The following is a 23998-nucleotide window of genomic DNA, read 5'->3' as shown; positions in this document are numbered from 1 at the left end:
TTCATCTTAATTATGAGCCATCAAGTTTGTATTGACTCTTAGCGACCACATTTCTTGCCTCAACACACACACACACACAAATTCTTTTTGTGATGCAATGATGGAAACTATTGAAATTTGAATAAAGTGTTGCCACGCAGACAGTTCAGTTTTCAAATCTTTCTCCAACAGTTTCCAATATGGATTTTGCCATTTTTTGCAGTTGTGATTCTGACTCCTTCGAGTGACGCCTCAGATTTTGCCGATTAATTCAGTGATTTTTTTTTAAAGTACGGCAATCATACATAGCTTTCATACAGGATAATAGAAACAGGTCTCATTTAGTGACTGTTCGCAGTTACGACAGCGATGGAAAAAAATAACTTGATGACCAATCCTTGCCTTTATGACCTTTGCAGGTCTCTAAAGAAAGGAAAGCTGAAGTAAGGCCAAAAGCAAAGTCACAGTTTCACTTAGCAAACCCTTCGCTTAATAACTTGAGTTGCTGGTCCCAATTGTAGTTGCTAAATGAGGATTACCTGTACACAATAGAGAAAGAGCACACGATCTCACTCCATCCTCGGAAAAGGCTCTGATATTTTAAAAAGCCTCTGTGTGGGATGACACACTTCCTCTAATCCTCTGCTGTCCACAAAACAGCTTGCCTCGTATTTATAAAAACAGCTGTTAATCCTAACAAGTTGGTTTCCCCACCCCCCACCCCCGTTTCCCTTGCCTCCTTCCCTTTTCCTTCACCCCCTGCCCCCAAAGCTAGCAGATTGGCTATGCTGCTTAGCTGCAATCCTGGGGAGGCTGTGGCATCAGAAATGCATAGATGAGGCTAGTCACTCTCTCCAAAATCCATCTTCTGAAGCTGGGTGGCAGAGTTCCCGGGGCAAGTATGCTGGCTGCAGCCCCAGCTCCATTTCCACTAGCCATTGGAGCCCGTAATCAATGTTTAATTAGATGCGATTTAATTACCCGCTTGCTCAGCGGTCACTCGGGACTGAGAAGACAGCTCAAGTTCCCAGCATCAGGAGGACAGGCACAACGTCAAAGACAGGATGTAAGATCTAACCTCCCCCTCCCTCCCTGTAGCACAAAGGTTTCACCCTCAATCCTGTAATTGGTGCAAAATACAGCTAAGGTCTTACTGAACTCTGTAATTGAAGCAGAATGCGGGGAGTGCTCAGAGCCCTGCATTTCTTTCTTAGTCAACATTATCAATGTTTCTTTTAGTTTCCCCAGAACTGGCTCCACGGCCGAAGGGGAAAAGACTTATCCGCCCTTCTGCAAGGGTAATGGGACAATTTGCCACAGCCAACTCGTCGCGGCCAACTCACCACGAGACAATTCGCTGCGGAGCAATTTAACAATTCTTTTTAATTATTTAAAATAAATAAAAAAGTTATTTTAATTTCCCCCCCCAATACATTTCATTCTGTCCCTCCTTTCCCGTCCTTTCTTTAATGATTCTATTCCATCTTTTTTTGTTGCTATTAGTATAACTTATATCCAGCAATGAGTTGTCCTATGGTGAGTTGACCTTGGCAAGTTGGCAATAGTGAGTTGGCTGCGATGAGTTGGCCATGGCAAGTTGGCCATGGCAAATTGTCATAGACCCTCTGGCAAGGGAAGAGAACAGGCACCTAGGGCTGCTCTGAAAACTCTCCTCTTATGCTCTGGCCTGGGAATACCTATTCGTTTTCTTAAAATCCAAAACAAACCAGTCTGGAACTTGGAAGTTCTGGAGTACATTCTGGTGCAAAAGCTTCACAGAGAAGTCTTGAAAATCGGTTCAACATTTTTGGAGAATACAGGAACTCTCTCTCAAACACCTCCCCACACACCCATAGCGTTCCCCCGCCCCCAAATGTGCTTCAAGAAACCCTTAGATTTTAGGGAGCACTTGAAATGAAAGAAGAAGTTTAGAACCTGTGCGGTCAGAATCACTCTCCCCAGTGCTGGAGGATGGACTGCCTGCAGATCCTGGCTTGTCTCCCTCCCGAGGTCCCGATTCCTTCTGCCGCGTTCTGGCTGCTTCGATTCCCTTTACTCGCCGGGCGTGGCGGTTCCCCTTGTAGTGTGCTTCAGCCTGGCTCTATACAAGGAAAAAAGGACAAAGCAATAGGAGATCCCAAAGCCATTGACGTTACGAGGGCTGGTCGACGAGAATGGCAACACATTTATAACCTTTCTGAAGCATGTTACAATCTTGTACCAGGCTAGGCCAGGATATATACTGGCCCAAGGCCACTCAGCTGGCTTTCATGGCTTAGGTAGGACTAGTGCTCGCAGTCTCCTGCTTTCTAGTCTGGTGCCTTAACCATTAGACCAAACTGGTCTAGCTAAGATATCTAAGTTGAACACCCAAATAAATTTCTAGGAATGCTTTCAAACTAGTTTGTTTGTTTTTTCCTTTGACACTAACATCCTTCATCTCCTTTCCGTTTAAGGAATATTATGACAAGGAAGAACACATTCATTTAAACCTGAACCTATAAATTATCTACACTAATAATGTTCTTCTAATAAACTTTAGATATAGATGCTTACAATATTCCTATTTCTCCTTAAGTTCATGAATACAGCAGAAGATGGGAGTGCTTAGGCATCCTTGGCTGATCAACAAAAAGCTAAGCAGGGTTAGACCTCGCTCATGCTTTGATGGGAGATCACTAGGAAATCCCAAAATGGTAAATTAAGAGTAAAAAGTAAACAAATAAACAGACAAATCCAACTTTTGAAGAAGAAAATCACAAATCATTACTCTGTCGTCACCATGTAATTTACCCTATTCTATACATAAGTTCAAGAAGGGACGCGGTGGCTCAGTGGGTTAGGACGCTGAGCTTGTCGATCAGAAGGTCGGCAGTTTGGCGGGTCGAATCCCGAGTGCCGAGTAACAGAGTGAGCGCCTGTTACTCGTCCCAGCTTCTGCCAACCTAGCAGTTCGAAAGCATGTAAAAATGCAAGTAGAAAAATAGGGACCACTACGGTGGAAAGGTAACAGCGTTCCATGCGCCTTTGGCGTCTAGTCATGCCGGCCACATGACCACGGAGACGTGCTCGGACAAGCGCTGGCTCTTCGGCTTTGAAACGGAGATGAGCACCGGCCCCTAGAGTTGGAAACGACTAGCACGCATGTGCAAGGGAACCTTTACCTTTTATACATAAATTTATGCTGTATATTATATTATTCATTTTTCTATTTTAATTTGCTTTTGTACTTGTCCTTAGATTGTATATTGATGCTTTCTTTAATAAAGATACAAAATCTCCATCCCAATATGTTGTTAATTTCCCCTGTTTCTTCCAGACCCGATTTGTGGCTATTTTCGGAAAGTAGATTTAAAACAACATGATTATAGTGGTAGCTTGTCTAATACGGATAAGCAAAAAATGAAGCCTTCCCAGATTTACCTTGAATGAAAATACTCCCATTTATAGTCTTGGTTGCAAGAGATAAATATCTTTTAATAGCCTTTTGTCTTCAGGAGAAGAAAGGTTTTAACTACAATTTCTTCTTTCTTTTTTTCTTTTTGCATATTTTAATAATATTTAGCAGTTCTCTTTTCTTAGACCTCAGTTTTTTATAGTTTTTAATAGTACATTTTTAATAGTACAAAACATTAGAACAATATGATTTCACATGATTTCACTAAATATCCTCTAAGGTCAATGCCATCTCTTATGATATAACTGTGTTAGAGGGCATCTAGTCTAACCTTTTGATCAGTACAAGAGCCACTTACAGATAACTAACAATCTTGTTTGAAGATCTCTGGCATGTTATGTGGCAACCTGGCTTCCATTGTCTGACAACTCTTATAGTCAGGAACTTTACCTTGATATATAGCCTGAACCTGCTTCCTAGTGATTTTAATCTATTAATACTATTCCTATCTTTTGAGTCAATAGAGAATATGTCTAGTCCTGTGGTAGCGAACCTATAGCACACAAAAAAAAGGTTCAATCAATTTCAACTCGGGAAAAAAAGTTCTCGTAAAGTTGGAATTGATTGATTGAATTTTTTAGTCCCACCCAGTCTGCCTTTAGCGACGCGGTGGCTCAGTGGGTTAGGATGCTGAGCTTGTTGATCAGAAGGTCGGCAGTTTGGTGGGTCGAATCCCGAGTGTCGTGTAACAGAGTGAGCGCCTGTTACTCGTCCCAGCTTCTGCCAGCCTAGCAGTTCGAAAGCACGTAAAAATGCAAGTAGAAAAATAGGGACCACTACGGTGGGAAGGTAACAGCATTCCATGCGCCTTTGGTGTCTAGTCATGCCGGCCACATGACCACGGAGAAGTCCTCGGACAAGCGCTGGCTGTTTGGCTTTGAAATGGAGATGAGTACCGGCCCCTAGAGTCGGAAACGACTAGCATGCATGTGCGGGGGAACCTTTACCTTTACCTTTAGTCTGCCTTTACCACTGCAGCCATGTGCACCCGATGGGTCATGCCCACCCAATTGACCACACCCACTCAAACGGCCACGCCCACCCAGCCCCCAATGATACATAAGTGGGTTTTGGGTTGCAGTTTGGGCACTCGGTCTCTAAAAGGTTTGTCATCACTCTAGTCCCTCTTCTGTGCAAAAAACCTTCAGATATTTGAAGGCTGCAATCATATTGCCCCACATTCATCTTTTCTGCAGCCTAAATGTATCCAGATGCTTTAACCACTCCTCAAAAGACTTGGTTTCCACACCACAATCCATTTCAGTGGTCCTCTTCTGAACTTGCTTCTATTTATCATCATCCTATCTGAACTATTGTGCCCAGAATTGGACATAATACTGTAGTCCACATGGGTTCTGACCAGAGTGGAGTAGGACAATTATGTCTGTGAGCTGCATGATTTACTTCTGTTAAAGCTTCCTAAGATGGACTTTGCCATTTTAGCAACTGCTTCAATACATTCAGTTCTTATGAGAAGTGAGAGAATGTCAACTTGTTCCTTCTCTGGAACAGAAGAAGCCAGCAACTCAGAGGCTTTTCACCTTCTCTTGTCTTCTAACCTTAACAGTGCCTACCAATTCTAACCTTACCAATGCCTACCAATTCTAACTTATGGTGATATAGATAGGCTGGAAATAAGCATTACCAAAACATACAGAGATGAAGCATTCAATGTTTTTCTTTCCTTTCTTTCTGATATGCACAACAGTAAAAATAAAATAAAATAATGATGACAATGTCATCATCTTCGGCATTTTTCCCATACCTGCATCACATCATGATATGAAAAATCAGGTTAAGGACAGATCATAACAGAGGAAATCTATCTATGTAATCTCTAAGGATTTACAACAACTTGATGAAACATAGCAAATCAATCAATATCACATCACAGGCTATTGGAGGAAGGAAAGTGCACAGTGTGATAAGCACATTGCATTTGTGTTGTGCTACATCCGAGAAAGAAAACTGGTCTCCTTCAATATGGTGCTTGACCTCAATGCCATCAGTCCACTGAGATTTGGAGGGCTACCCAGCCCCAAGTGGTAATGTAAACTTTACTGGAATAAGATAAAAAAAATACAAAATATAAGAAGATCCTTGTTTTTCGCTCCGTCTCTGAGGATCTTAATATATATCTTTAGAACTGCTATCTTACATGGGTCTTGAAAGAATACACTCTGCTGTGATTCTGAAATCGTATCTGAGATCAAAACTAATTGATTTCATTGCTTTGCTTTTCCGTTCAGCATCTTCACTAACCTTTCTCATATCTGGTATGGCGGTCAACGTGAGGGACAACTAAGATTTAATGCTGTGCCTCATGGAAAAGGAAGACTGAGCAGACAAGCTGCTCATACAATGTCTCTCGGGTATCTAGGCATTGCCATCAAGACCTTATTTTGGTCTCAGACCAAGGGATTTCCCATCATTCAAAGAATATAGAGACTTATATTCTGACTCAGCACTAGATTGGATATTGGATCATATGCTAATCTGCAGATTTGCTATCTGGCACATTTTTTTCTTTTCTTTATACTTGTGTTATATTACAATCAGGACTATGTTGTTTATTCAAATGTATCAAAAATTATGTCTTGAGACACAGGCCGGACAACGATCTTTGCAATTTACAATATAATCATCATCTAACCAACACGAGAAACTTCACTCATTCTCCAAATTGTTATATATTTTCAGTTCTCCTAAAGAACTGAATTTGGGCAAGCAAAACACATGTGACCTCAGCAATGTAAAGGTAGTCCTCGACTCACAACCACAACTGAGCCTAAATTTCCATTGCTAAACAAGACAGTTGTTAAGCGAATTTTGCCCCATTTCACAACTTTTCTTGCCACAGTTGTTCAGCGAATCACTGCAATGGTTAAGTTAGTAACAAAAGGTGTTCTGTGAATCTGGCTTCCCCGTTGACTTTGCTTGTCAGAATGTGCAAAAGGTGATCACATGACCCCGGGACACAGCAACCATCCTAAATGCATTGCTGAGCGTCTGAATTTTGATCACATAAGCATGGGCACAATACAACAGTGTTAAGTATGAAAACTGGTTATAAGTCCCTTTTTTCAAGTGCCGTTGTAACTCTGAACAGTCGCTAAACAAAAGGTTGTAAGTTGAGGACTACCGGTATTTATATATCGTTTGTCACCGAAAGGCAGAGCAAAGTGCTGGGACTTTCTAAAGACTTACCTCAGAATTGAAACGGATCTGGCAGACATTGCAGGAGATGATGGGGCGTTTGGCCTTGGTTACAGGGACCCCAAACGTATGGTTGATGACTGCTTTCTGCACTGGGTCCATCTGCCAGGGGGGAAATAAGTTAAGAATAGTGGTGAGTGACTACATTGTACCTGTACTTAAAAGGCCCAGGTTTCACAGTAATGATGAACTGGAAGCCTAAGCACACAATCCTGTCAGCTCATGGCACAGCAAGCGTTTGCATGCCTCCAACACCAACAGTGCCCCAACCCTGTTCTTATTTCATCCTATAGTGCTAAAATAAATGTTATAAAGCTTATCCTGAAAGAGAACTTAAGACTGAGTTTACTCTGGTGGCTCTGATGAAACCTAGTTAATTTGTTGTAGGCCAACGGGACTCTAGCTAGATTCCAAGGAGAAAGATTGAGGAGCCTATGTTTGGCTGGGTGAGATGGCCTTCTCAGGTGTTAAGATTTCAAAATACTCCCGAAAGGTAGCTATTTTACAAATTAATACTCTTTTATTTGTTGTCATCCCCAGTGATGAGGAATGTCTGAGACATGAAAAGCTCTCAGACTAGCTTCAGTTGTTGAAGAGGTGATTGTGTGAATTATGTAAATTGTTTCCTCTACACCTTTTATCCAGCTATCCAGCTAGATTCTATATACATACTAATCAGCTCAGCAGAGGTGCTGGAAATTATAGGGTATACCAGATGAGGATGACATAATTCATAAGCCTGAGCACGCTTGTAGGCAAGAGAACAGAAGACTATAAGTGGGACAGTCGAAGGACAAATGTATCATGGGAGAATAATCTTCAGATACCTTGGCATAATGGTAAGAGAGGAATGAGGCACACTTTGGACGGCTGTACAATAGCTACAAGCAGGAAGTGAGAAGCTCCTAATTTAGCTCTCACCTCAACCATAAACCCGCTGGCAGCCTTAGGCAAGGCACTTTGCCTTGGCCTTGGCTCTTCTCTCTATTTATGGGAGTAGGAGGAAGGATAAACAAAACAAAATAAACAACAGGCATTCATCCTGTTTTAACTGTAAGATGCTTTGAGTAACTCTGACGGGACAAGCTTGCAGAAGAGATTAGGTCAAGTGATATGGTCTCCTCTACTCTCTACTGTAAGACCCCACACCATTTATTACATCCCGTTGACTTCCATCAACGGCCAGCTCGCTTCTTGTATAGCTTACTGAGCTAATGCATACGATGAGTTGTGAAGTTCCTGACACATGTTAAGTAAAGTACTGATATTTGGGCCCGCCATCATGTTTGGAGGGGAGGTTGCAAGGTGTATGATATTTTTGTTCTTTCAATATAAAATGCTCACTTGAGTTGACTTGGGTGGGTCAAAAAGGAAAAAGAAGAGAGTGTAGCAAAGAGTCTACTTTGGCATCCTTTTGCAGGGATGTCAAACTGCTGGCCCGCAGGCCGGATGCATCATGGTGAAACCGCGCCCACCCCACTGCCGGCAATGGAAAAAAAATTGCGATATGTCGCGACACTCCTGTTCTAGGGGGACCTATTTGTCCCTATTCTGTAACCAAGGGCAAGCACACAGCACTCTGTTCTATTCATATATTCCTCTGTTGTTTCTGGCAGGAGCATAAACTAAACTGGACGTCAGATTGAATAATTAGCCAGGCAGCCAAAGTCACTGGGCGTTTCCTGGGCTACTGCTCTGGCCATTCTATATGCTCATTTCTTGGGAAAACCAACAGTCTCCCTGTTATTCCCACATGTCTCTCCTTGGACTCTTTCGACCTCGGTGATTCACATTTGGGTTGGGTGTCTCCACACTGAGACAAGGTCTTCCATGTGGAATGTGCACTCTTGTCAGGAACTTGGAGAGCCTTGAGTCTCGCCTACTTTCCAACAGAGTGGCGAACTTGGCCCTCAAATGTGACTGAATTACAGCTCCCAGTAGTCCCAATGCAGTTGGCCAACAATGAAAGATGCTGGAACTTAGCTATCTGTAAGACCATATTTTCCCACGTCAATCTGATGACATTCCCAACGGTTGTCACAAACACAACATTTCCATTGACTTGTTACAACCCAGTGCTGAAATGCATCTGGATGGGAAGAAGCAACTTCATGGCTAGACGTGTCCCCTTGAAAATTCTGGCAGCCCAGAGTACAGTTAATAAATATATTCTTGGCACAAACCTGGAACAGGACCCAGGCTGGGTTAGCTCTCTGGCCTTTACGTCTGTGATTATAATATAAACTGACAACAGGCAGCTGCTGAAAGGCAGAAGCCAAGTCTGCCACCACTTGCCTGATGACAGAGAGGTGTAATTTATGAAGAAAGACAAAAACTGGGGACAGAACACCATGCTGAGACCCTCAGAGTACCTAAGGAGAGTTCCAAGCATCCTATTAAGGAAACAGCGTCCTTTCTCCTTTGGGTGATTTTTAAACCATCTCTGCCCCAGTTGGATTTGTAGTACAAATAGAAAACTTTAAATTAGCCAAAATGCTCCTCTGCACTTCAAGTGCTTCTTTTCCATATATTTTTCCACTTGAATAATTACCATGGGGTTAGCATCAAAAGCCTGAGTGAGGCTCAAAGGCACTTTATAAAAATGGCTACTGATTCACCCAAGAGAGCGTGCCTTCTTGTATCTCATTTTGTCTCTGTTACAGCAGAGAGTTTCATATGCAAAGAGAGAGAGAGAGAGAGAGAGAGAGAAGGGCTGCCAAATTAATTTGCAAATGAGCTTCCATTTACTTTTCTGTTATTAAAAAGATACACAAGCTTTCAAATGATTAAGTCCCAACAAATATCTTGTGCTCTCCCTGTTTAATCATGTGTCCGGTCTTGTCTCCCCTCTCTGAGGGTTTTTGTTTGTAGTTGGAAAAAAAATATTAATTTAGCCTGCACGTGTTTTCTCCGGGAAACTAAAATTGGCTATCTGTAAAAACAAGAGTCCAGTTGCTTCGCAGTGCTATTTCAAGCCCCACCCACTCTTTTCTGACAAACTGGGTCAAATTTATTGAATGCTGTAGGTGTTGTGTAGGAACTAGTCAGATGGATTCATTTTTACAACAGTTAGGAAAGTAAAAAGAGAAGCAGCACAATAACTCAAAAGTGCACTAATCCAGAAAAATAAAAAAACAAAGAAAGACTTAATCTGAGATAGAGGGACCGAATTAAAATTAAGCAAGCAATGTAGCAGAAGAGTTCCTTAGAAAAATCTTCCTTTGTTCACAGTTTCTAAATAATGTTTGGATGTGCTATGATAACATCTAAAACATCAGATTTCTGAGATACAAGATGAGATAAACCTATTCCTGAAGATCTTACTCTGCATACTCTTTGGTAAAAGGTTAACTAATGAATATGGTAGGGAAATAAACTTATGTTTATTTGAAAATTCCCCAGTCCCTGTGAGAAAGTATTTTTGTTTTTCTAAGAGATTTCTGAGTTCACCTTTCTATTCAAGGTATGAGGAAAGAAGGGAGCAATAATGTGAATCTCCAAGCACTTACAAATGGCCACAAAGAGGTAGCTTTCATTAACTTTTTTTAGTTGTCAGCACTTCTAAAGTTAATCCATCAAGAAAGATACAGTCTTCTTCCATCTGAGGGAAACAAAAGTTACTGGGTAAACTATAATAATAGTAATAGGTGCCTTGGGTGCAATCCCAAAACAATTGGAGCACCCCTTGAACACCATCAGCATTGACAAATTCACCATCAGTCAATTGCAAAAGACTTATTTACTTGCAACACCTTCCAACCTGCAACGGTATCCCCAGTGCTTTTTTTTGTAAAAGAAAAAGGTGCCGGAACTCATACATGTCATACAATCTGCCTTGCCTACCCTACAAGGTTCTATCCAAAAAAGGTGCCGGAACTCCGTTCTGAGCGTTCTATGAGAAAAAAAGCCCTGGGTATACCTAACACCATCAAAACATCCACACCTGCCTATCCCAGGCCCTCGGGATGGACTCGATAGGCAGATAAAAATGCCAAATCCACTTTGAACATCTGGCTGACTATTATGAACTGTAATAATAATAAAAATAATAATGCACCAAGTTTAGAAAATTCTTTTGTGCAAAAATAAACAAATCCTGCACTACATGCGCATAAAATTTTAACAGCTTTGCTTGGCATTTTAAATATATGAAGTGCCACATTTTTTTATATGTGGATGTTTATATATTTGTGAAGGGTACTACAATGTGCTAATTATTGTTATACAGTGGTCTTAAGTTTATAATCCAGCCAACAAGCTTTTATTATTGAATAGATTAAGAATATAATAAACAAATCCTCCACTGCAGTGGAATCCTCTATCAGGGTGGCTTTGCAAGAATAGAACAGAATAGAGCTGGAAGGGACCATGGAGGTCTTCTAGTCCAGCCCCCTGTTCGAGCAGAAAAACCTATAACATTTCAGACAAGTGACTCTCTAGTCTCTTCTTAAAAATCTCCAGTGATGGAGCACCCATGATTTCAGAGGGCAAGCTGTTCCACTCATTGATTGTCCCCACTGTTAGGGAGTTTCTCCTTAACTCCAGGTTGCTTCTCTCTTTGGTCAGTTTCCAACCAATGTTTCTTGTCCTGCCTTCTGGTGCTTTGGAGAATAGTTTGACGTCCTCTTTTTGGCAGCCCCTCAAATATTGGAATGCTGCTGTCATGAATACCCCTGCCCTCAAGAGAACAGAAAAATGATGCCAAGTAGGTGTTATTTTTAAAGCACCTGAAATTAAAAACGTTTCTTACATACTGACAACTCTTTTAATAAGTCTTTTAGGTATAAGTACTTAAAAAAAAACCAGTCAGTGTAACGAGGAGAGGTTCCAGGAAGGACAATGGGTGACAGCACAGGAAGGGACAGGTAGGCAGCCCACGTTGCCTATCCATGTTTTTATTACTTGGTTACAAACCATGGCTTTCCTGGGTCTGAGTCAAAGAACTCTTAAGATCACAGGAATTGTTCAGTACATCGCTTTCGCCTGCAGCTCAACAACGTCTACCCACTGATATTGCCAGCTTCCAGCCCTGCCGACACAAATTCATCTGACAAGCTGTTGCTCCTGCTTATTCAATGCCTTCTAAGAGGCAATTACTTAAGCATGCATGCTGCCTCCAGCTCTCTCATTTCAGAGTTTCATTGCTGCTACCCAGAAAATGGGAGAATATGAATACAGCTTGCAAGAATAGTAGGTCACAGAAGCTGTGGTGGAATAGTAAAATGGCAACAGAATGCAATTACTCTGATGGGCGAAATCGGGAAAGAATGGCTATTCTGGAAGAAGACATGTCTATGCAGAGTACCCTTGGGGATACATAAATGCTGCAAAGGCAAACCAGTGATACCTGAGCAAGTACAAGAGTCCAATTTGGAACGGAGAAACACAAAGAAACATACAGCTCAAGCACTGTTTAAGAGTAAGACCGCAAATTGAGGTTGGGGAAAGCTGACGTTAGAATTATAATAATAGTTTGAGACAATATCCAGATCTTCATGTGAGGACCTATCCCTCCAATCCATCTTCAGAATAATCTGCCTGTAACTGGGTGCTATTAAAGTTAGGCAAAGTTTAATTTAAAGTTGCCCAAATTAAACTCACCTAAATTGAACTTACAGGCATATGAATTGCGAAAGGAAAGGAAAATGCCTATCACGGTTGACAAGGGTAACTGAATTACCATTAAAATGAAGACATGTTTCTAGCAAACTATTTTGGATTGTGGATGCAATGCCTGGTTTTACCACAAATCAAAAGTGTAAGAGCCAGCATGAGAATATTTGCACCGTTCTATGGTATCTATTGCTACGGAAGAAGGTGGCAGTTGAGTAAAAACTTGTTTTGTGGCCAGAGTAGATACAGCTGGGAAGTAATAAAAGAGTGCCTTATCTAAATGTAAAGGCCCCTCTTCACTTTCTGACTTGCTTAGTTTAATGCTTTACCTTGACTCCAAATAAAAACAAACAGTCATGATTTGAAGAAGGCATAATTGCTTACTCAAATGGGACTTCATGGAAAAACAGGGATGAGGTGAGTCAAAAAAACATTCCTAATGGCCAAGCTGTCACTAGCAGAACCGAACCTTAACTAACTTTCCAGAATCTTGAATATTTCCCCCCACTCCTCAACTATCCTCAAGATCATGCAAAATTCTAGGCCACAGAACCAAGTGCCCTTCTAGCCTCAGCATGTTCCTAAAGTAAACGTTTCCATCTTGCCCTACTCCAGCTATACCAGAGAGAGGAGGAGATTAAACAGAGGCTGTTTCAAGTATATACCAGGCCCAAATTATCCTACTTTGGATACATTATATGAGGACCTAGATCTCTGGAGAAGGGTGAAACATTGAGAAAGGTGGAAAGAAAGAGAAGAACAGGACAACCAGTAGCAAGTTGGATGGACTCAAATTCAGTGGTGATGGGTGCACCATTAGAAGACCAGAAAGGGATAGATTGTCACAGAGAAAACCTATCTATACGGTTGCTAAGAGTCATTATACCCATTTGAACTGCCTGGATCTTCTGATTTCCCTGGTGCTTGATATTGATGATATATAAAGGTAAAGGTTCCCCCGCACATGCGTGCTAGTCGTTTCCGACTCTAGGGCCCGGAGCTCATCTCCGTTTCAAAGCCGAAGAGCCAGTGCTTGTCCGAGGACGTCTCCGTGGTCATGTGGCTGGCATGACTAGATGCCAAAGGCGCACGGAACGCTGTTACCTTCCCACCGTAGTGGTCCCTATTTTTCTACTTGCATTTTTATGTGCTTTCGAACTGCTAGGTGGGCAGAAGCTATCTATATCTATATCCAGGGCTTTTTTTCTCATAGAATGCTCAGAACGGTGTTCCGGAACCTTTTTTTTTTGCAAAACAAAACAAAACAAAACAAAAACACCAACCCAGCTCTCTTATTGGTTTTCCTAAGCCTATTGCAGGGCTAGCAATCTTGGCTCTGTTTTATGACTCGTGACTTCAACTCCCAGAAATCCTGAGCAAAGGCTCAAGAGGAATGTCCACCAATCATTTCTTGCAGCACTTTCTCTTGTATGCTTCCTCCCAAGGCGAAGCTGTTTGCAAAATTGGGAGAGAGAGTCTAGTCCTCCAAGAATATATTCTTTATCTGCAGTTCTTTTGCTTTTCAACGTTAAGAGTTACAGTTCTATAGTTACAGAAATTTAGTCTGTAATTCAGTCTGTTTTGTTGACAAACTAAGGTTAGAAAGGACACAGAATAGACTTTTCTGCAGTGACTTTTTTTATAGAACTGATTCTTTAAACTAGCAACATCAGTCAGGTTTCCCTCCTGTAGTAACTTTCAGATAAAGGGCTTTTTTAACATTACAACTTTTTTGGATATCAAGTCACCCCATTTTATAAAAACTCCAAGGTTCCAATTTTATATTGTTACTTGACAATTATACACACACACACAAAAAAAATCTTGGCTCTTTTTTATGACTCATGGACTTCAACTCCCAGAAATCCTGAGCCAGCCATGCTGAGGGGAAAAGGGAGAGGCTTCCAAGCTGAGCCATGCTGGCTCAGGAATTCTGGAAGTTGAAGTCCTTGAGTCATAAAAGAGCCTGCACTACAGGAGGACATTAAAATTATTTACAGGATTACATCTTTAGGAACTAAACTTTTAGAATCTAAAACAGCTAATTCAGAAAAGCCAACAGGAAAGAACCTCACATTTTTCATCTGCTTCTGTCTTTTGGAAGGTAAAATTAGATAACAAAATAATCTATTTCTTATGTTAACATCTCTGCAATGAAATCAAAGGTAACAGGAAAGAAATGAGAAACATTTTTCTCAATGTAATATGTCTAATTTAGCTGATTCTAGAAAAAAATAGTATCTTTTGTACACTGTTGAAAACTATTTTGAATCTAAACAATTCTTAAGAATGAAATATTCTTAATTTGGACTTTACTTTTACTGTTTGGACTGTTGTGTCTTTTGAAAAATAGATTATTTAGAATCTAGTTATGTTGCACTTCAGTCTTAAATAATTAACCTAGTATATACATAACAATATATGATGTTTTCCCTGGTGAGCTTAACATCAATAACAACATTTATTAAAAAGGCTAAAATAATTTCTGGGGGTATTATCTGTATAGTAAAATTTTGGACAAGCAGTGATCATGTTACATATGTGCATAAGCGTAGTCAGTAGCATATGCCTTTTTAAAAATATCAAACATGCAATGAAACAAAAATAAGTCCAAAATATCTGTATTACATCCAGAAATGCCAACTTTGCAACCAATATTTCTCATCCATAACTATGGCACCCTAAAGATACCTGCATACATGCAAATGTTTCTCTGGGATCAGTAACGCATCAGGGATTGCTTTTTCCTTCCAGTAACATATACCTAAAACCAGTTTATTGCATTTGGCAATTGTACTAAAAAAATCTCATTTGAAATCAAGTGAAAAATTGATTTAAATTATTTTATTAAAACAAATTAATGGCAATTCTTTTATAAAAAGTTGCCTCAAACAAAATGAGTTTGACATGCCTGCTCTAGATAGTTGAATGCTCCAAAATAAATTCTAGACCAGGCCTGTACATGCAGCCTACCAAGCACCCTTGGACAGAACACAGACTTTTTTTTAAGTAATAAAATCACCACCACTGCCCTGAAAGTCAAGTTGCCTAGTGCCTCCATGGCTTACCATGACCACGAGGTCCAATACTGTAGATGCTCCTCTAGTCACCAAATCATTGATTAGCCCACCAGCATTCCTTTGCAGACCACAAAGATTTTTAATTTATCATTGTGGGCCTTTCCTTTCTACAAGATGATAATAATAATAATAATAATATTAATAATAATAATAATAATAATAATAATAATAATAATAATAATAATAACAACAACAACAACAACAACAACAACAATAATAATAATAATGTTGGAAGGGACCTTGGAGGTCATCTAGTCCAACCGCCTGCTCAGGCAGGAAACCCTATACCATTTCAGACAAATGGCTGGCCAAGTGTCTTCTTAAAAACTTCCAGTGTTGGAGCATTCACCACTTCTGGAGGCAGGTTGTTCCACTGGTTAATTGTTCTAGCTGTCAGGAAGTTTCTCCTTAGTTCTAGGTTGCTTCTCTCCTTGACTAGTTTCCATCCGTTGCTTCTTGTCCTGCTTTCAGGTGCTCTGGAGAATAGCTTGACTCCCTCTTTTTTGTGGCAGCCCCTGAGATATTGGAACACTGCTATCATGTCACCCCTCACCCTTCTTTTCATTAAACTACACATACCCAATTCCAGCAACCGTTCCCTATATGTTTTAGCCTCCAGCCCCCTAATCATCTTTGTTGCTCTTCTCTGTACTATTTCTAGAGTCTCGACATCTTTTTTACATCGTGGTGACCAAAACTGGATGCAGTATTCCAGGTGTGGCCTTACCAAGGCATTGTAAAGTGGTATTAGTACTTCACGTGATCTTGATTCTATCCCTCTGTTAATGCAGCCTAGCACTGTGTTGGCTTTTTTGGCAGCTGCAGCACACTGCTGGCTCATATTGAAGTGATTGTCCACTAGGACTCAGAGATCTCTATCACAGTTACTACTATTGAGCAAGGTACCACCTATACTATACCTGTGCATTTGATTTTTCCTGCCTAAATGTAGAACCTTACTTTTTTCACAACTGAATTTCATTTTGTTAGATAGTACCCAGTGTTCGAGTCTGTCCAGATCCTCCTGTATCTTAAGCCTATCTTCTGGAGTATTGGCTATTCTTGCCAGCTTGGTGTTGTCTGCAAATTTGATGAGTTCCTCATCTATCCCCTCATCCAAATCGTTGATGAAGATGTTGAAGAGCTGCACAGACCTCTTCTAGATCTTCCTCTTGCCTTTCCGAGTTAACTCCTTGGTCTGTCATTGAGTAAGAATTGACTTTGTAGGGAAGCATATTATCATTTGATATATATTTAACATATGTTCTACCTTTATTTACCAATTATATAATATTTGTATGCAATCCACATGGCGAGGTTTGGGGAAACTTACATTAGAAATTTTTTTAAAAAAATCATAAGATTAAAACATTGCCTGGTCCGCACCACCTCCTCTGCCCGCATTGCGCAGCCCCGCCATATAGAGTGGGCTCTGCTGCTCCCACAGCACCAGCTGCGCCGGCTCCAGCCCCAGGGAGGGGAGCCCGCCACCAACACCCTTCGCACCTGTGACTGCAGCAGCACCGCCCCCCCACCCCCCACTTCCTGTGCTCGCCAAGATGAGAGTTCCGGCACCTTTTTTTAAAGAAAAAAAGCACTGTCTATATCTATATCTATATCCAGGGCTTTTTTTGTCATAGAACGCTCAGAACGGAGTTCTGGCACCTTTTTTGAATGGAACATTGCAGGGTAGGCAAGGTGGGTTGTATGACATGTGTGAGTTCCGGCACCTTTTTCTTTTACAAAAAAAGCACTGTCTATATCTATATCTATATCTATATCTATATCTATATCTATATCTATATCTATATCTATATCTATATCTATCTATCTATCTATCTATCTATCTATCTATCTATCTATCTATGCAGTTCAAATGGGTATATAAATGAATGCATGTAATATATGTAAGCAACTTGCTTTTCCCATCAAATCAGTTTGTAGGGTCTGGTTTCTAATATTACATGTAAAGACATATTACATACAGTGTCATAACTTAAATACCTTAGGTATGTACATAGTGCTGTGAATTTGCCACAAGAACAAACATGAAAGAGGTTTTGAAAATTGCAAACCTTTAAAATTGCAAGGAGAAACAGAACTGCTTACCTTCCCCCACACATTATTAATTCAAGATCATCAAATGAAACTGGTACAAAATTCAGAATGAGCAAAGAACTCACTTTATATAACAAATATTTCATATTTATGCTGCCCAGGCCTGCTTTAGTTTCTGCAAATTTTAATTCAAATTATATTTAGAAATGAATCAAAATTTTATTATGCATAAAAGGCCCATATGATGTTTTATAATTATTTTTGATTCTGGAGTGATACTGAAGATATGGAATGAAACAGGAAAAAAATGGCCTTTTTTCCAACAATGGGCGATTGTGTTTGCTAGCCTCTTCACACTGAAATAAATTATCCATTGGATAATTCATTGTATTGAATGTTCAAAGTTGCTTTAATTAAAAAATACCTTAGAAAGATTATGGGAATACGTAAATTCAGTTAAATTTAAACCAGTTAAACAATATATTACCAGCCTAAGGGGGCTTTTTATTTTTTGTATTCTTAATTTTATCTTTGGGGTTTTATAATTGTATATCAATTGTTTTAACTTGGGCAATCACTTAATCTCTTTTTAATGTTTGTATTTTGTATTTCACTTTTGCCCTGTGAACCGCCCTGAGTCCTCAGGGAGAAGGGCGGTATAGAAATATTATTAAATTAAATTAATTTTTTTTCTCTTATTGACTGGCAGTGTCACTGACAAATGTGTGTTTAAAAAAAAAGAGAGCTAGATTTCATTTCCAGGACATTTTCTGTCACTGAATTAACATGATTGCTCTGAATCCAGCTTCCATAGTCAGAGTCAGCATACCACTCATTACTAGAGATTGAGAACAGATGACCATCATCCTTGTCCAATTCAGATATTTTTGCCTTGCCCATCTGATTGGCAAACTCTGAATGCAAAGGTCTGGATTGAATGAATCTTCAGTTTGTCCAAAATAACTTGCGCTGCAGTCTTACATTTTCAGCGATCTCTTTTCCAAGAGACAAAGAGTCTGCATTGACCATTCCCATTCTTTTGGGGAAAAGAACCACAAAACAGCTGGAATAGGAAAGAACAAACAAACAAAAAAAGGGTAAGGGAGGCCAGAGCTATTTTAAGAAAACTCCTTTGCCAAAATAATAAAAAAAAAGTGTTTAAAAATTACTTTTGCAAAGAAGTCACCACCACAACACAAAACCCAAGAAGGACAAGAAGCGATGGGAGATGAGATGGGGAACTAAAGCCAGCTAAGTGAGGGGGAAAAGGCTCCAGGGAGCAGAGAGTTACTGCAGTCAGCAACTGATCTGGGAAAGGTGACTTTGGAGGCTGTTATTGATCCTTCTGCAGGACTGACCTTGTAAAACCACCTCCCTGGAAAAAAAAGAGAGGGAAGGGAGCTATTGTGAGGATTAAGGGTGAGTTTGTGTGTGTGTGTGGGGGGGGGGGGGGGGAGTATTAATGCAACCTGCTTGGCACAGGATTCAGCCCATCAGCCCTGCTAGGTGCTTTGAAACGAAAGAGAAGGGACCAGGACTCTCCACTACTCAGAAAGGATTTGTATTAGAAATATACAAGGTAAAGATGAAAAGGAAAGGAAGCCCTAGGCATTTGGGGCAACCAAATGAGAGACCCCCCATATATATATATATATATATATATATATATATATATATATATATATAAGGGACGCGGTGGCTCAGTGGGTTAGGACGCTGAGCTTGTCGATCGGAAGGTCGGCAGTTTGGCGGGTCGAATCCCGAGTGCCGCGTAGCAGAGTGAGCGCCTGTTACTCGTCCCAGCTTCTGCCCACCTAGCAGTTCGAAAGCACGTAAAAATGCAAGTAGAAAAATAGGGACCGCTACGGTGGGAAGGTAACAGCGTTCCGTGCGCCTTTGGCGTCTAGTCATGCTGGCCACATGACCACGGAAACGTCCTCGGACAAGCGCCGGCTCTTCGGCTATGAAACGGAGATGAGCACCGGCCCCTAGAGTTGGAAACGACTAGCACGCATGTGCGGGGGAACCTTTACCTTTACCATATATATATATATATATATATATATATATATATATATATATATATATATATATATATATGTAGAAACCCTGATTTTACTTGGTGCCTGGGTATTTCTTCCCTGTTTTCCTTCCTGTGTTGCTTCTAACCAACAGCATTTTAAGGTGGGATCCTTCTTGTGTAATACCTGGTCTCTATGGTACTGCCTGAGGCGATGTCTTCCTTTTTAAGACTTCCCGGAGGAAGACAAGGGTGTTGGTGCCAGACAAGGCGTTTTTGTGCACGCGCTACTGACTGCCTCATTCACAGATGAAGTCATCCTCCACTTATATGTATCCTCCACTTATATATACATACACACACACACACACACACACACACACACACACACATATATTCTTTGTTAACAATCCAAAAAAAATTACACAAATATGAGCTGTCACTACTGTGACCACTGCCTGTGGATGGCCTTGGGTTAGGCTGCAACAGGAAATAAGATTTGTCCCATGTTTGGGGCCTAGCAAGGTAATCTAAATACTTAACAAACATTTTATATATCCATCCATCCAACAAATACTGATGACATGAGGCCATAAGCTCTAACAGCAGTCCAAGTCTATACTTCAATAATTCCTTCATGTATCATTTTTTATCATTACATCATTCCCAATTTTTAAAGTCTGAACATAGCCTCAGGGAGTTCAGATGTTGACTGCTTAATGATTTTTTTAAAGACATTTTTTTCGGGTGCAATTTTTCTTTAATTACTTTAATTGTTCCTGTGTTCCTTTTTCTCCATTCTATCTTACCCCCACCCACACCCACCCCCGAGGAAAAGCAGAAAAGAATTTGGAAACTTGAATTCCCTACCCAAGAATAGCAATTTCAAGAAAAAGAATTTAGTCTGGAGAGACAATATGGAAGAAAAAGGCTGAACACATACCAACAGTGGAGATGTTCTGATCAAAATTAGGCTCTTTTTTGGTGTGTGTGTGTGTGACTATTATGAATGATTTTTAAACACTTGGGATATCAGATACCCAGTTACTTTCTGTCTTGAGCCAGATAGATGGCAACCCATAAATCACAAAGCAACAAGCCAAGCTACTGGTTATACAAGGTCACCAAAGCTTAGCGCATCAGCACTACAATCCTCTATCTCAGCTCCACATCCCTTCTTCTCCTGCGGCAGAGGAGTGAAAGAACCCAAGAGCCCTAGATGTGTGTGGGGTACACTGGCTTCCTTCCCCACCGGGGGACCCTGGCAAATTCCCAGGCCCTGTCACTCTACCTGTTAACATTTCCACTGACTTTGCCCAACCTAGTAAGATATCGCTGCCACTCAAGGCCAAGGAGAATGCCATCATCAAGAACTCGTTTCAGACGTGCTCCTCCTCTAATTAAGTGTGAGATGTTGCTACTTCTCTGGAATAGCCAGAAGATACAAAAGGTCAAGACCAAAAGAGAAAATGATGTGCCTCGCGTGCATATCTACAAATATGTAACATCCAATAATGAGTTAAAAACATCTAATTTGTACCTTTCTGGATGAGAGCAAGCCTTTTGTATCAACAATATGTTGCTAGAGAATAGTTGAAAACATTCCTCTGTTATGTGGACAATTAAGAAAGGAGGGGACCCCCCCCCCTTTTTTTGCAGCAGCAGTAGCAGATTAATCATAAAGCAAAGGAGCTAGCCTCAGTTGATCAAGTTTTAGATCCATTTAATCCAACCGATGTGACTAAGCCCCAGTGGAATCTAGATGATTGGAAAGTGCTTTCTTCATGTTTTAGTTAATTAGGAATTAAAACTTAGCCAATTTACAGTAATCTACACAACACACAAAACCATCCACTCAAACTAATTGCCAAATACGTCAAATATTAATTAAAATAGTAATAGAGACATCTATCAATTGCAATAACAACAATCGTTCTAAAACTGTCAAATGTTAGTTTCTCCATCTCTGTTATTACTTACTGATGTTGCTATGAGAGCTTAAATGAATATTAATGACCAAGGAATTTCAATAATTCCCTTTGGCTTTTATCCTAGAACCCCAGAGAAACACAAACAGTTAGAATATATATATATATATATTATTTTAAACTGCCTGTTCTTACCAATTGCAAGGTCTTGCCCAAGAGTCTCATGACAAGGGATAGCGGTTACCTGTCTGGATACATCCCATGTATTTTTGCTTACATTAAGTACCTGCCCAGGAAAATGGAATCTATCCCATTTACTGCTGGAACATTTTATGTATGCATTTTCAGCTGGAAACTGCCTTCTCTTTCAGATCCTTCAAGAGAGCTATCTATCCCTCACCATCTCTTCCTTTCTCAAAGCTAAACTTATGAACTGGTCTCCATCTTTCCTCTCTCCAGTCTCCCAATCATCCTTGTTTCTTTCACGAAGTCATTTCAACTTGTGTTCTCCTTAAAGTGTATCACCAAATTACTTATGGGATTTGGGCCAAGTGTAAACTACTGTCTTACTTTCTATCATCCAGAAGCTAAACTTCTACTGATACAGAGTATAGTGTTCCATTTGCGTAACCTAACATTATTAATGAGCTAAACAAAAATAAAAAGGAGATCCAAAAAAGGTCAGTAAACAGGTAAAATCTCCATGCCTGCCATTGCACTGATTTCTCTGAAATTATCTGACTGAACCCAGGTGCCATTTTACCTCTCATGAGCCAGTTAGACCAAAGGAGCCAGTTAGACCGAAGGAAAGATCATGAGCGCCTCCTTTTTTCTTGGTGTAGAATAATAATGCTGCTCCATTCAGAACTACTTCCATTTCCTTGGGATCTACTAAGAACTGACAGAAGTGTATGACATCATATGGTGGCGTGCGTGTGTCATAACAAGTCCTCTTAGAGCCCTTAGTGGCTGCACAGACAAAGCAAGAGAGCTGCAAATTCCATAAGCTGCCTCACCTTCATGCTTTTCAACTTAGTGCAAGTACAAAGGAACAATGCGACTGACTGTACACACATTAACATCTTCCCAAGGGACTCGAAGGCTTGCTTTTTCTGATAAACAACTGCATTAAAGTAGAGCTCCTATTAGGATCAATGCAAACTCTCAACCACTTATCAGGAGAGAAGATGACCATGAAATCACCCTCCATGCTTTCAAGATGAAATAATGCCTTCTAAACCCACACAGTTCAATATCTCTGAACTTCTACTCCATGATGTCATCCTTCCACATAGGATCTAGAGAAAAGACCATTGTTTTGGCTCAGTATCTTTCTGAAGGATCTGGCCTCCGTTGATATGAAGGCACCTACTGTAACTCTGAACCTAACAGATTCCTCGGAAAGAAACTACATACAGTAGATGGCAGAATACCACTATTACACAGTGTTCTGTGTATCAATATTTATTGAGCTGCAAGCTTTCAAGAGGAGAAACGCAAAACAAGAGTGAAGATCACATCACAAAATGCAAAGAATGAAGGAAATATGAACAGGAAATTATTTAGATCAGAGCAGGATTGAATAATTCCATTGAACAAAGCAGAACATGTTAATTAATTAATGCAAAAGGCCGTGTGTGTGTATTCATACAGAATTACAGATAATAAACTCATATGATAGAAATAACAAAATAGGAGAAGCAGAATTCTGTGACTTGCATATAAAGTATGAAAAATTGTATTGCTGTTTTATTTTTTGGTGCAACTTTCTCTTTGTGTATGTACTGGATATACTTTTATTTTTTTAATCTGCTTTTATTATCACTGGATGGGACCGGAATAATAAAATGCCTATTTCAGCACAATCTCACCTACATCCATTCCAGACTATAAAGGTACAACAAGAAGTAGAAACCTGTTCCTGAAAACAAGCAAAGCCACTAAATGAAATTCTTAACGGTTCTTCTGTTCTCTACTCCCGACCACTTTCCATGTTCTTGTTAACGTTGTTGTTTTCTTCATCCCTCCTGTGAAATTGCAACTTCCAGTTGAGGAGTATAGAAGAAAAGAGTTTCTTTAACAGAGACTTCAGAAGATGGCTATGTAGAAATTTCTATGGTAGTAACACAAAGCTTCTGTGTTTAATGCAGGGGTCTTCAAACTTGGCCCTTTTATGACTTGTGGACTTCAACTCAGCGTGTCTGGCTGAGGAATTCTGGGAGTTGAAGTCCACAAGTCATAAAAGGGCCAAGTTTGAAGACCCCTGGTTTAACGTAACAGCAATCAGTGATTGCCACATAAATGCATTATTTATGGAACTAGTGCATTCACAGCTGTGACATATCTCCAAAGTTAGCATGCTTTCACTGTTCTACAACACAGCACAGATAGTCTTCAACTTTTGGGCACAATTGGGACTGGAATCTTAGTCACTGAGCAAAACGGTCACTAAATGAGATGCCCATGACTGCTTCATTCCAAAACCACAATCCCAGCACTCTGGGTTGAAGTCGTTAAGCAATCTTCCAGGTCGTTAAACAATGGAGCAAAAGAGCTGCCTGCTGAGTTCAGCTCCCCTCTCCACTTCGGGATCTGAGTTCTGTTTCTGCAAACCACCCCCCCCCGGAGGAGTTGCCCTCCATATAGC

At 40.3% G+C, this 23998-nt stretch overlaps 1 protein-coding gene across 3 annotated transcripts in view; it reads right to left on the bottom strand.

The window, feature by feature from the left end:
• The window catches only part of ZNF385A (zinc finger protein 385A), a 191253-nt gene that overhangs the window by 52058 nt on the left and 115197 nt on the right, over nt 1–23998 (bottom strand). For all 3 annotated transcript variants that reach the window (XM_083355012.1, XM_083355014.1, XM_083355013.1), the window contains exons 3-4: nt 6644–6754; nt 1915–2080 (exon numbers count right to left, since the gene is read on the bottom strand). In XM_083355012.1, the coding sequence (XP_083211138.1) occupies nt 1915–2080; nt 6644–6754 (277 nt within the window). The remainder of the gene's footprint in view (nt 1–1914; nt 2081–6643; nt 6755–23998) is intronic.

This window comes from Vipera ursinii (assembly GCF_947247035.1).
Source record: "Vipera ursinii genome assembly, chromosome: 2".
NCBI classification, from domain to species: Eukaryota; Metazoa; Chordata; class Lepidosauria; order Squamata; family Viperidae; genus Vipera; species Vipera ursinii.
Note: the sequence above shows the minus strand (reverse complement) of the source record. Positions and strands in the feature narration are given on the sequence as shown.